At 43.1% G+C, this 13,959-nt stretch overlaps 1 protein-coding gene across 3 annotated transcripts in view; it reads left to right on the forward strand.

Moving 5' to 3' along the window:
* BBS4 (Bardet-Biedl syndrome 4) overlaps nt 1-13,959 on the forward strand; it is a 50,614-nt gene that overhangs the window by 11,678 nt on the left and 24,977 nt on the right. Inside the window, exons 3-5 of one of the 3 annotated variants that reach the window (XM_053272217.1) lie at nt 7,346-7,425; nt 11,715-11,778; nt 13,259-13,370. In XM_053272217.1, coding sequence (XP_053128192.1) covers nt 7,346-7,425; nt 11,715-11,778; nt 13,259-13,370 — 256 coding nt within the window. Of the gene's footprint in view, nt 1-7,345; nt 7,426-11,714; nt 11,779-13,258; nt 13,371-13,959 lie in introns of those variants that run through there. The other 2 variants (XM_053272218.1, XM_053272219.1) reach the window with 2 other exon arrangements.

Here is a 13,959-nt window from a genome sequence, read left to right on the forward strand (position 1 = left end):
ATTGTTAATAGTTAAGATCACTACCTTAGCCAGGGAGTCTTCAACCCTGAGTGCAGCTCTTTGTCTCATCGTTTATTGAGCCTGTGCTGAAGCTTCAGCTGAATACTCTGCACAGTCCCCCTGGCATCATGCAGAGGCAGCCATTCCCACCACGCAGTGCTGTGCTTTGCCTAGCATGGGTGGGGAGCTCCTTTAAGGGAAACTGAGCCCTCTTGAATCCGTGCACCATCTTGGAAGTCTTGCACAGAGTGCTGGGAATTTCCCCATAAAACTCTCTTGAGAGGCTCTTGGGTACTGAGTACCATACAGCACTTTTGTATTTAGTACTTAGAAAAGCACAGCATTGTGCAGAAGTCGGCACAGTGGGGAAAGGCTCTTACATTGAAAGTTTTTTGTTTTGTTTTTGTCAAAGTGGCCCCTGTTTGAAAAATAGTTAAGATCACTGACCAATTTTAAATATTTGTTTGTTAGTTTAACACATTTTAATACCACCCCATATGCAAGTCCCTGGGCAGTTCACAATCTAAAGACACAACAATTAAAACAGTTTAAAATACAATTGAAAACTCTAAAACTTTAAACTTTAAAACTCTAAACTAAAATCCTGACTAAACAGGTATGTTTTCAGGTCCTTTTAAAAAACATCCAGAGAAGAGGAGGCTCTAATTTTGTTAGGAAGCACGTTCCAAAGTCCTGGAGCAACCCTAGAAAAGGCCCGGTTTTGAGTTGCCACCGAATGAGCTGGTGACAACTGCAACCGGAGCTCCCCAGATGATCTTAATTGGTGGTGGGGTTCATGAAGAAGTAGTTCTCTTAAATATCTTGGACCCAAGCTGTTCCAGGTTTTATAAGTAATAACCAGCACTTTGTATTTTACCTGGAAACTTATTGGCAGCCAGTGTAGTTCTTTTAAAATGGGTGTAATAACCCATTTCTCTTCAGATAACCCCAGAGACCAACCTGGCTGCTGCATTCTGTACCAACTGCAGTTTCTGGACTATGTAGGCAAAGCCATCCTAATATAGAGTGCATTGCAGTAGTCAAGTCTGGATGTTACAAGCATATGTACAACGGTTTCAAGGTCATTTTTTTTAATTATTATTATTATTATTATTATTACATTTATATCTCGCTCTTCCTCCAAGGAGCCCAGAGCGGTGTACTACATACTTGAGTTTCCTCTTTCACAACAACTCTGTGAAGTAGGTTGGGCTGAGAGAGAAGTGACTGGCCCAAAGTCGCCCAGCTAGTTTCATGGCTGAGTGGAGATTTGAACTCGGGTCTCCCCGGTCCTAGTCCAGCACTCTAACCACTACACCATGCTGGCTCTGTTATCTCCAGAAATGGATGTAGCTGGCGTATCAGCCTAAGCTGATAGAAAGCCCTCTTGGCCACTGCCTCAACCTGAGAGACATAAAATTACCAAATCATTCTCCCATTTTTTGATGAAAATTAATCTTTTAAAATTCAGAATAAATAATTGCTTTATAATGTAAAGTGTACACCTACTTTCTAAAAATGAAACCCACAGCAGTCTCCGAGTAGTGCTGAGTATGTATCGAGGTTATATCGGACAAGAAGAATGCAATTTTATTAGAATGTGGTGATTAACCCCTGCTAACTCGGCAAAGAGGCACCTTTTAACGTGCTGATTCTCTTTATTTAGCAGGGGGAGAGTAACTGGCCCTATCCACCGCCAGCACAGTACTCCCAGTGACTGTTGTTGGTGTCTGTCTTATGTTTCTTTTTGGATTGTGAGCCCTTTGGGGACAGGAATCCATCTTAATTATTTGTTATTTCTCTGTGTAAACCGCCCTGAGCCATTTTTGGAAGGGTGGTATAGAAATCTAAATAATAATAATAATAATAATAGGCAACCAAGGGAGCACTTAATTTTACCTCTGGTCTGTAAACAGACAGATCGATCTGCTGAACAACTTGTTAAATTCTTACTTTCTGATGAAAATGTTTTAAATTTTAACTCCGTAGCCAAATTTTGTTATATTGCTTTTAAGATGTATAATGAGAACCTATAGAGTTTTCTATAAATTGTTTTGCTGTTTGCATGCATGGATTGTTTGGTCTAGGACCGTAAATAAAACTTGACTTGACTTGATAATAATAATAAAAAATAAAATAGAATCTTCCTGACTAGTGATTTCAGTCATGATTTAAATCAATTTGACTTAAATCAAATCCGCCCTCTTTCTATGGTTCTCATTCTGACCCCCACAGGAAGGAAGCAGATGATATGGAGAACGTGTTGTTGCTACCAAAACCAACAACTCATCATCTCTCCAGTACATCTATTAAAGGAAAACACATGATGTGATTCCATAACATTGAGAGTTTCCCCATCACTGTGAGCAGCAGCCAATAAAGTCTGCTTGAACCAGAACACTCAGTGCAGTGACACTGCAGCAGCTCTTAAAGGTTTCCCTTTAACAGATGTAACCAGCAAAGGAGATGGAAGAGACTCTGAGCTGCTGCTTCTGGAAACAGCCTCTCATGTTCTCCACATCTTCTAGTTCCATCCAAACTCAGTCACCTGCCGGCTTGGTAGCAAAACTGTTTTGAGGCATTTGCTGTGTAGCAAACTTTAATGTGGAAATGCCACTTAAAACACAAACAGCAAAGAGTTATGTGCTGCCTTAAGGACTTACAAAGTAATGCAGCTTTATACGGAAGATTTAGGTAATAAGGAATACATTGAAATGATATGTGCTCTGTTTGCCTAGTAAACCGCCTAGAGATCTTACTTGGCAGTATATAAATGCAGTAAATGAATACCTGGGAGGAAATAATCACTACTGTTGTAGGCAATGCAAAGCAGGAACTTAACGTTTAACATTTAAGGATGTTAAAACTGGCATGTATCATTGATTATAGAGAAGGGTAGAGATCAAATCTCAGGGTTTGGAGGGAAAATTAATCTTTGTGTTCAGTTCGGGGTACAGTGTAATAGCCCTGCAAAGGACAATCCAATAGAATATGCAGTGGTGGGGGTTTTTTTTGCATATTGTAAGAAGTATTTTAATTACATGCAAAAATTTGTGAATTATGACTGTGAAGAGATTGTAGGTGTTGATTTGTTACTAATGCATGGATTTGTAATTATGTAATTTCTGAAATAAAATGTAAAAAGACTAAAATATTTATTTTAGACCTTTTGAGGACTAGGGCCAACCTATAACGAAATGATCTAGTATTGGCAACAACCTGATCCAAAGTAATCTTGTAATTTGCTCTTAGTTAACCCATTAATATTTTTTTTTAAAAAAACCTTCAGTTTAAGAAGAGAGTTCAGGTGCTTACGATTTTCACTCGTATACTAAAAATTGTGAAAATGGCAAATTTACTGCTTACATGATGCAGAAGATAAAGACTTTGTATAGCACATTATACTGGTGTTGCAAAGTAGGCTCCGTGCACTAATTAATTAATTAATTAATTAATTAATTAATTGCATTTATGAACCACCTCATCCAAAGGCTCTGGGCGGTGTACAAGAAGTTTAAAAAGACACCTTGCCTATGTCTTTCAGCTTGTCATTAGGCCTGGGAGGGATGAGTCTCCGAAAACATCACCTACTATTGTGTCTAGGCAGAAATTCAACAGGTGCAATAGCTCTGCTTGCCTCTCTCTGCCATTCAGACTGATGACAATGCAGAGACACTTTCTTGGCCCTCAGCCTGAATGGAGGAGAGATTGTCAGGTTGCAACTCTTCCTGGCTATGTGCTTCATTGTATTTCCTTGCCTGCCAGTGCAGAAGATGGGGAGTTTGTTCTGGTTGCCTCTGCACATGCTTCCCTCCCTCTAAACAGCATAAATGAATGCTTAGAGCTTATAATGGTGGAATTCCATTTTTACATCTCACTTTTGTTGTTAGGCAAATCATATAATAGCAACAGAAATGTAACCTTGTTTCCCATTTTTCATTTGAATTTCTGGAAATAACCTGGAAACAAGGGAGCAAAAAAGCATGCCTTATAGCTCTGTTTTCCAGTAGGGGGAGATGTAGAGTCAAGAATAGGCTCTTTGCTTAAAATTGCTCTTTTTTATAATTATTTTTTTCCGTTTCAATCCAATTTTTTCTTCCCTGTGTATGGGGACTATTAATACAAGATAGTGAGATGAATTATAGCTTTGTTGCAAGCATCAGAATTGTGTATGATGGGTTTTATGAAACCCAGCTGACTGTAAATAACTGTGAGCCATTCAGGTTTATTGTTTGATTTAACGTTGATTCCACTGGCTGTTTGTAAAAGTGAGCAAAGGGGAAAGAAGCATTAAGCAATGAGACAATGCCTGCAGCTTGGGAAGCAGAGAGACTTTGAAGCTTTCTGCTGCATGTGCATGCAAGCAGAGATCAGCATATATTTGTGCTGATTGTGTGCACCAAAGTAAAATGCTTCTGGATATAGCACTTGTGATTATTCTTGGTTTCTGTGATGATGGATCTCTGTGGATCATTGTTAATATTTTTGTTGCTCTTTAAAGGTTTTTAAACAAATCCTTCATATAATCTGCCGTGGCTTGGGGGATCCTTTGGGATCATGGGTGAAAAGTGCCTTAGTGGCTAAGGCAGAGGTTCTCAAACTTGGATCCCCAGATACTGTTGGATGTCAACTCCCGTCATCCCCAGCCACAATTGTTCATTGTGGCTGGGGTCTGGGGGTTATGGGAGTTGAAGTCCAACCACATCTGGGGATCCAAGTTTGAGAGCCCACTGGGCGAAGAAATTTTAAAGCACTGGGCTGCTAAGAGAATGCCGAGGGTCTCCTAAGGCTCATGCATATGTTCTAATCCTTTGCCTCTCCTTGTATGGCAGTTGGCCAGATGCAAAATCCACACCCATATCTGATTTTGTGCCAAATACCCGACCTTTTGCTGTTCTGCTACTGTAATGTATTTACGCATTTATTACGGATATATCCTCTGCTTTTCTCTTTTTAAAAGATTAATTATAATCATTCTGAAAAATGGAAAAAAATCACACATTTATTTCCCTACAGCCCCAAAGACAATGAAAACAAAAAAAGTTGCATTCGGAACAGCTTTCCTCGGTAGAGGAAGTAGGAAAGCAGTAGTTCACTGTGACATTTGCTGTCACAATCCATTCATTTGCTGGACTGTGTGGGGTTGGGGGTGGGAGTGGTTTGCTGAGTGGTGGTGGGGCTGCAGGACCATCACCATGAAGAAAACTGTAGATTACTCTTGAAGGTGTTTATGCAGACCTTGCAAGATTTGCTGGAGCCCATCAGCAGTATAAAACTAGCAAAGTTCAGAATAGGGAGCAAATAGGCCATTGTCTCATGCGGAAAGAGAGTGTTTGTGCTTGTACAGGAAGACTTGTAGTTTGAGAGACAGAAAAGTGTGTCTCCCTGTGTTGCATGCTCTCTCAAGAACTACAAGTCCCAGAGATCTTTGGTTCCTGCTGGCATTTCCCATGCATAGGCATGAGTCAACAGGATGTTGGATGGCAGCAGAAGGGTTGCCAGCAGAAGGGCAGGACAAGCACCATAACAGTTGAGGGCACAGAGATTCCAGGGGCAGTGGAGCCAATGCACCGATAGGACTTACAGGCCCTAGGAAATATGTGAATCAACGAGGTAGGCCTCTGGTCCCCAGAATGCATGGAAGAACTGACATGGAACATAGGAAGCGACCATATACTGAGTATATATAGACCATTCTAGCTCAGTATTGTCTTCAGACTGGCAGCGGCTTCTCCAAGGTTGCAGGAAGGAATCTCTCTCAGCCCTATCTTGGAGATGCTGCCAGGGAGAGAACCTGGAACCTAGATGCTCTTCCCAGAGCGGCTCCATCTTTTAAGGCGAATATCTTACAGTGCTCACACTTATAGTCTCCCATTCATATGCAACCAGGGCAGACCTTGCTTAGCTAAGGAGACAAGTCATGCTTGCTACCATAAGACCAGCTCTCCTCCTTTTGACATGAAATCCCAGGGACAGAAAACAGTGCCTAAAATACATTTATCGCTGTGTTTGTGTAACAATAAAAAAATTATCGCATTTTGTGTACTAATTAGTAATTTAGATACAAAATGCCATACTTGTTAGGTCTGGCTTGAACTGCAAACCGAGGAGCCAGAAATGTTTGAAGTTTAAACAAAAGGAAATTAAAGGAAGCTAACAGACTCCAATCAATCGCCCACTTTTCCAAGATGAACAAGCGATTCTAGGGATGTTGGGAGGGGGCATGTTGCAAGTGTGCACTAGACCTAGAGGAATGGTGCGTGGAGGTCTCCCTTTTGTGTACCGTATGTTATCCTCCTTCAAGTGGCTTCCTCTGGCAAACACCTCCCTGTGCTGAAGCAATTAAGACTCTGCCCACATATCTGCTGCTGGTTGGCAGCTGGGATCCTGTTGCATAGGGTGGCTGCAGTGCTTCTCCGTGCTCTCGCTTCAGCAGTCTTCTGCCTTTGTATTCTGCAGTGCTTCCCTGTTGTAATGTCGGTTTACAAACATTACCCCTTCCTATTGGTTGCTATGGTTACCTGTTGGGTTATCCTCATTTTAGCTGCAAAAATAAATGTGAGGCAGCACACCTTGTGTCCTGGGAATATGGACAGTGGCACATTTTTAGAACTTTAAATCCAGCGTGGTCGGGGGTGGGGTGGGTGGGAATGCCCATAGCAAGATTTATTGCAGGGGCAGGCTGTTGTTCTTGATTATGTGATGCCTTGATGCTTCCTTAAGGCTTAGAACTGCCTTTCCCCCCCCAGTAAATTATGCAATAATGGGATAAAACTTGCCTTGCTGGCTCAATCCAAAGGTCTATCTGGTGATGCTCAGTAAAGTACCCCAGGGAAGTTCACAAGCAGAGCAGGGCATTGCTCATTTTGGTCCCCAGCATTCAGGGCTCCACAACAATCAGCTCTTTAAACTGTTCTTTAGTGTCCTGTGTTATGATTTTATTATTTGCCTTCCCATTGCTGCCGCCGGTGCTTCCTACCTTCTGCTGCATTGGAGAGAGCCAGCATGGTGTAGTGGTTAGAGTGCTGGACTAGGACCGGGGAGACCCGAGTTCAAATTCCCATTCCATGATACTTGCTGGGTGACTCTGGGCCAGTCACTTATCTCTCAGCCTCACCTGCCTCACAGGGTTGTTATGAGGAGAAGCCTAAGTATGTAGTACACTGCTCTGGGCTCCTCGGAGGAAGAGCGGGATATAAAATGTAGATAATAATAATAATTAATAATGCAGCAGGCTTGATTCAAGGTGTAGCTTATGTGCAGTTTGTTCTCTCTGGACTTTGCAGTACAGGGATGAGGGGAATCATTGACTAGCTTCATTTGTTTCTACCAACATTATGCACAGTGCCAGAACTGCCCCTTCTGGAGAAAAATAACTGGCTGATCCATCTGCACTACATCCACAAGGACTACGATTCGTGTAAGGTAGGAGTGTGACGGCACCTCAGCTGTGTCCCATTTTGCATCTTTAAAAGCTTGCTTCAGGGAGGAAAAAAGCAGGTCCTTGCTTTGCTGATAATTCACAGTTTTGGGGACCAATGTTGTAAATTCACATTTCTAAACTGGAGTTTGGAATTGAGGAACATGCCATGGATTCCTTTCCTTTTGCTCCTGCACTCTCTTGTACACATTGCCCCCTCTCTTCTCTAGTTTGTTACAGTTATACAGTAGTTTGCCCTTGTGACTCAGTTGGACCTAAGGATAGTTCACGCTAACCTGATTAGCTTTTTCTATGTGACTTGAAACCAGAGCTTGACGTGGGTTTGTGAACCATTTTTGGAGACTCTCCTGGTTGGTGCCAAATCTGATTTAGGTGTAACAGCCAACTATGGTTAGAGCAAATTAGAGAGGGAGGTAGATATCCACACTTGAGAAGGTGCCAAGTTCCTGAGCCATGACAGTAGGGGAGGGGCTCACTTCTGAAGGGGAAAAACACACACAATAGAGCTCTGATATCCCCCCCAAAAAAGGTCTGATATCGCATATAATTTGCTCCTCAATTAAGCCTTAATTACATATTATGTAATTAATACTAAGAAATGTTAAAAGTATCTAATTAATGTAAGAAGTACTTTTCTTCCTAGTTTTCCTTTTGTTTCTTTCAGTCATCTGAACAGAGGTTAGAAAGTTAAAAAAAATTATCCAGGTGTCTTTTGGAACTCCACATCTCTACCCCGTTTATCCTGCTTTGTCTGCTGTTGCAGCCAGACAGTACTTTTACTTACTCATTCTGCAGCTTCTGACTAAATCTGCAGCTTCTGTCCCCCCCGCCCCACCCTCCATCCATAAAAATGTGCAGAGATGCTTTCAGGGGGATAGTGTCCTTTCAGACAATGCCCTTTTCTTCAGCAGTGGGCAGGTGGAGTTCCCTCCCAGACTGTGTTGAGCTGCTTTTGTAATTTCCAGTAATGAAGTGATCTAGAGCAGTGTTTCTCAACCACCGGTCCCTGGACCGCTGCCGGTCCCCGAAGGGTTGAGTGCCGGTCCCTGACTGGGAGTCAAACCCCCCCCCCCTGAAATCAAGGCACTCACTTCCTCAATTTTGCACATGGCACGGAAGAGGAAGAGTATCACGGAGGCATGGGACCCTTCTTGTGCCTTGCCTCCACGTGCTGCTGAGATCTTCCTATAGCTATCTTATTCCCTATCTTTACAGCTTCAAACTGTATGCGATGCGGGGGCATGGAGGAAAAAGTATGGCAGTGGGCGCCACTTGAAGGGCTGCTGGTTCTTGCATGCTCATTGTTTGCAGCCAAAGGTTGGTTGATTGAAACCCAGCTGCCTGTTGTGGTCGAGGCGCCTTGAGAGGGAACACTGTTTCCCTCTTGCATCAGTGGGGCTTGCTTGTATGTTGTTTTCATTGGCCCCATGTAGCTTTTGAATTTTTCCAATGGCCCAGCATCCCCTCTCCATTGAGTAATCACAAGCACCTCCACTCCAGACATACTGGAGACAAATTTGTTCACCCAGGCTTTTAGATTCAGGGGTTCTCAACCTTGGGTACCCAGACGTTGGTGGACTTCTACTCCCATAATCCCGAGTCATAATGGCCAAATGCCATTGTTGTTGGGGGTTATGGGAGTTTAACTGAGGGACCCAAGGTTAAGAACCCCTAATATTCAATGTTTGCAAAAGATTCCAAATTTAATTATTTTAATGCTTATATTATTTTCATTCTAAACTGCCCAGAGATGCAAGTTTTGGGCAGTATAGAAGTCTGATAGATAGACAGACAGACAGACAGATAGACAGACTTGAAACCCCTTTACTAACTGCTGGTCCGGGAAACTGCGCATGAAGAATGTAGCGGTCCTTGAAACTCTGCACGAAGAATTTAGCGGTCCTTGACTCCAAAAAGTTTGAGAAACACTGATCTAGAGGTAGGAAGGAGTGTGAGCAGTTTGGGGCAAGAACCTTCTTCCACTACATTAGGTGTCCAGTTCTACAGACCACTCATTAACCATGTTCGGATGTTCAAATGAAAAATGTTTGAACATGCTGACAGCACCAAAGCTGGTCAGAACCGTGTTTGGACATTATCAACTGAATGTCCGAACAGGGCTAGTGTTGCCCTGTCTAATTACTTGACTTCAAATAAACTGTTCCAATTTAGAATGTTGCCTTGTCTGCCTTCAGGAGAACCTTGACATTGATTTATCCAGGCATTTGACTGTAATTGTTTAATTATTGAATTCTCTCTTAAAGTTGTTGTTTTTTTAAAAAAATCTGATTTCTATGATTGTTGTTTAGTTTGTACACCACGTGGAAAACAAGTGTTTAGGCAGTCTAGAGATGTAATAATAAATAAACAAACATGATTTGGCTGCTCCCGACCCCACACAGAGCATCTGTGCGCTCTTTGGGGCCGGTGGTTACCTCTCCCCCCCCCACCTTCTGCCCCAGTCTCTGGCCTGCCCGTGCTGGGCCCAGGTTGTGGGGCCAAGTGCCCCCACCGCGGCCAGGCCAAGTGCTGCTTCCACCGCCGGGCCCGCTGCCGCCTTGCCTCCACCTCAGCCTATCAGGCGCCTCTGCCGCCCAGCCAATCAGCTTGGCGCCGAGACGCACATTGCAAGGCACACCCAGGAGAATTAAATATATAGATAAATAAACATGATTTGGCTGATCCTGGGCCCTGAAGTTCCTAATATACTGCAAAACAACGTGAAAGATCTGAGAAATAGTACATACCCTAATATACCTACAGGGTGATGGTGAGGTTGAATTAGACACAGTGTAACCTAATAAGAATATGGTTGATACGATGCACAGTCTACTACTTCCAAAATGGTCTATCCTGGGACCGCTGCAAACTTCAGAGGCAGCCTCAGTGATATTTTGAAGCAGGGGTTGTGGACACTGAGGTTTTGCAGGTTTCCCTGTTGTTACAAAACCTCAGGAAATGCACCTTCTTCAACTGCTGCTTCAAAACAGTGTTGGGGCTACGCCAGGATGGGCTGGACATCATATCAGCCAGTATTTGTATAGTGGGTTTGAGTATTCAAAGTGTTTCATGTGTGTTACCTTGATGCTATCCTTCCATCAGCCCTGCAAGGTGAGTATTGGTATCACTATGCCCAGATTGGGGTGGGCTTGAGACTGAGAGGGAGCGCCTTGCCTGAACTCACCTTGTGCATTCGTGGCAGAGATTAGATTTAAACTGATTCATGGCTCACCCTCTTGGCTGCTATGCTTGCTATGCTATACTGCTCTTAGGATAGGAAGGAGAGAAATCTACATGAATACAATAACAGACCCTAGAAAATGTGTATATTAAGAGCATGACAAGGCAAATGTTGCATCACACATAATAGGGAGCCATCTGGGTTCTAGAAGCTGGTTTGATCTAAATTTTAATTACATGACACATAAAAATTACGCATGCGCATTTGAAAGGGTTAGGTCATCGGCTTGCTATGTGTATTGGGCTGGGAGCTTCAGCATCCATTTTGTTGATTGTATAAAAGAACACCTCAAGCTGTAACCTATTTGTATTCAATGTGGAGCCATTAGCCCTTAAATACCTTGCAAATGCAGTGCAATAAAAACCTCAAAAGAGATTCCCACTGAGTCTGTTTGATTGGCTAAAGGCGGACCCAGGGACGAACCGAATTCACATCAAAAATAGGGGGGCGGAATTAGTGTCTTCCTGAGTGGTACTAGAGATGCACTTCCTCTCTGAACTGAAGACAAGAGTTTTTTTAAAGTCACTGTATAGTTCTTTTATAAGTATAATTTATTATTGGTGCAATGCAAAGAGAGTGTGCTCCTCTAAGAGTATTCAGATATGTGCTTCATTTTTCAGAAGGTGAATAACAGCCACATATTCCACAGTAACTGCTACCTATTCCACTTGAATGGCAGGAATTCCACTTGCTATAGTGTTGCATATTCAGAGACTGTTGCTTTAATGTTAAAAATGCTAGTGGGGATGGCTTTTATCTCTGCTCTTGGTAATTTAACTTTAAGAGACTCTAGAGAGATGGATTACCAGCATGAGAAGTAATGATTTCAAGTAACTTTTTTTTGCTTCAAATAAAGGACAAGGAATGCTTATTGCTATAATATGTACCTTTTTAGTAAATGCTAGCTTAATATTGGGGCAGGATCATCACATTTAAAAGACACAATTGTTGGGCAGTTAATTACATTCTACACCCAGTCCAAAACAGAAACTCTTTTTATTAAAATATTTCCTCTTTGCTTTTGTGGCTCAGACTTCTATAAAAGAGCAGCTTCAGGAAAGCCAAGGAATGTGTGAATATGCCATCTATGTTCAAGGTAAGGCTAAAAGTACCCTATCATGCTGACATCCTTCTGACATTATTTTTATTAATTGGCGTTTATATCCTGATCTTCCTCCACCTCCAGGGAACCCAGAGCAGTGCACATGAGTGTATTTATCATCACCACAACCCAGTGATGTTGGATAGGTTGAGAAATAAGTGATGGGCCCAGAGTCAACCAATAAGACTTGAAATACACTGATAGTTTAAAAAACAACAGCCCTAAGTATTAAAAGTGACCAATTTGTGATTGCTTATATAAATCAAAAAGGTTAGTACAGGAAAACCTCAGCATTTGCAAGGGTTCCATTCTTGGATAGTGCCGCAGATACTGGAACCACAAATACCGAAGCATTGGAACAGTGGGAATTTGGGAGGCTAGGTTCCAAAGGACAGAGAAATGGGCTTTTAAAAAGCCAAATAAAGTGCCCTACCATGTTCTGCTGGTCCACCACGTTCCAGCAGTGCCCCCAAGAGAAAAAAATCAACCAAAAACCGAGGGATTTTTTGGGGCTGTTTTTTTTTAAAAAAACGAGCCATGAAATGGCTCCCAATCTCTGCTGAACTCAAAATGGTGAATTGAAATAACCTCAGAGGTCATTTCCAGCCACCCCCAACCAAGGGTCTGGTGGGGCGGCAGCGTACCTCCCTGCTGCCCCGTTGCCTCATCAGACCGGAAGTGACCGGAAGTACCCGACACGCATGCGCACGTCATGCTCACTTGTGCACACACGCAGCAGGTACTTCTGGTCGCTTCTGGTCCAATGGGGCAGCAGGGAGGTACGCTGCCGCCCCATCTGACCCTTCTAACGTGCAGCGCCGGTGGGTGGAACGTAGTGGGAGGTGTAAAAGCACCCTCCCTCGCCCTTAAAGGTATTCCTCCTCCACCCTGGAGCCGCCCCCCACCGGTTCCATGCACATCCCAAGAAAAAAGAGGGCACATTGCCCCCTCAACACAGACATACCTTGAAAAGAAAAGAAAAAACGCTTCTTTATGTTTTGCTTCTTTCCTTCTCCAGGCCAGTAGCATCATGTGTTGCTGCTGAGCACAAATAGCACAGTCAAAACCTTCAATGCAGTGTGCTGAGCTGACTTGGCTTGAGCCAGTACGGCACACGGGCCAGTATCCTCCATCGTGCCAGTTGGGCAACACGTTCTACTTGGCCCCATTTGTTATATATTTAATATATATATTCTTCACTCCAAAAGCACAGATGTCAGCATAGATCTCAGCTGCAAGCCTATCGGTGGCTCACTCATGAATGAGACGTCAGGGGTGCTGTTGTCAGCCCTGCCCTGCCCTGCCCTGTCCTGGCCTGCTCCCTCAAAAGCCCTTGGGGTGGCTCAGCTGGAGTGCTTAAGGGAGTTGGGTCCCTGTCCTCCCATGCCACTCTTGGGTCCTCTGTGTTCCAGACAAAGTGCAACTTCCTTGGAAGATCCCCCAATTAACATGCTCTGGCAATGTTGCTTTTCAGCTCTGATATTTCGCTTGGAAGGGAAGATTCAAGAATCACTTGAGCTTTTCCAGAGTTGTGCTATCCTCAGTCCTCGGAGCACGGACAACCTCAAGCAGGTAGCCCGATCACTGTGAGTGCCCATTTTATCCTTCAGGTTTGAGGTGTCATGGGGGTCCTGAAGGCTGCCTCATTAGCCACAATATTTGCATAGTCTAGCTCCTTCCTCATACTTCCTCTCTGTCTGCACTCTTCACATTCCAAGAGCCTATGTATTTTTTTAGCCTCTCTGATCTAAATTTTAAAAGCAGGTGTGAAAAATTAGTTGGTATTTGTTATGAATATCTCCATTGGCTCATCCACAGCCATTGAATGCTTGCCCAGTTTTTTGTTTTTTTTAAGGTATGGTATGGTATAACTTATGGAAGATAGTCTTTAATAATAATATATTAATATTATATATAGCACCATTCATATCCATGGCACTAGAAGTTAGAAAGCTGGTCCATGTTATCTGGCTCACAACCTAAAATGCACACAGATGCTCACAGAGGCAAGGATGAACTGGGAAAGATGTGCTCATTTCATGCCTATGTACTTGAGCTTAGTTACAGTATAATATGAGGACTGTGTGGATAGTCATAGGAATCTGTCAGGCCATTGGTCCATCTAGATCAGTACTGTCTATACCAGGAATTCTCAACATTGGGCCCCCAGATGTT

This window comes from Hemicordylus capensis, chromosome 10 (assembly GCF_027244095.1).
Source record: "Hemicordylus capensis ecotype Gifberg chromosome 10, rHemCap1.1.pri, whole genome shotgun sequence".
NCBI lineage: Eukaryota > Metazoa > Chordata > Lepidosauria > Squamata > Cordylidae > Hemicordylus > Hemicordylus capensis.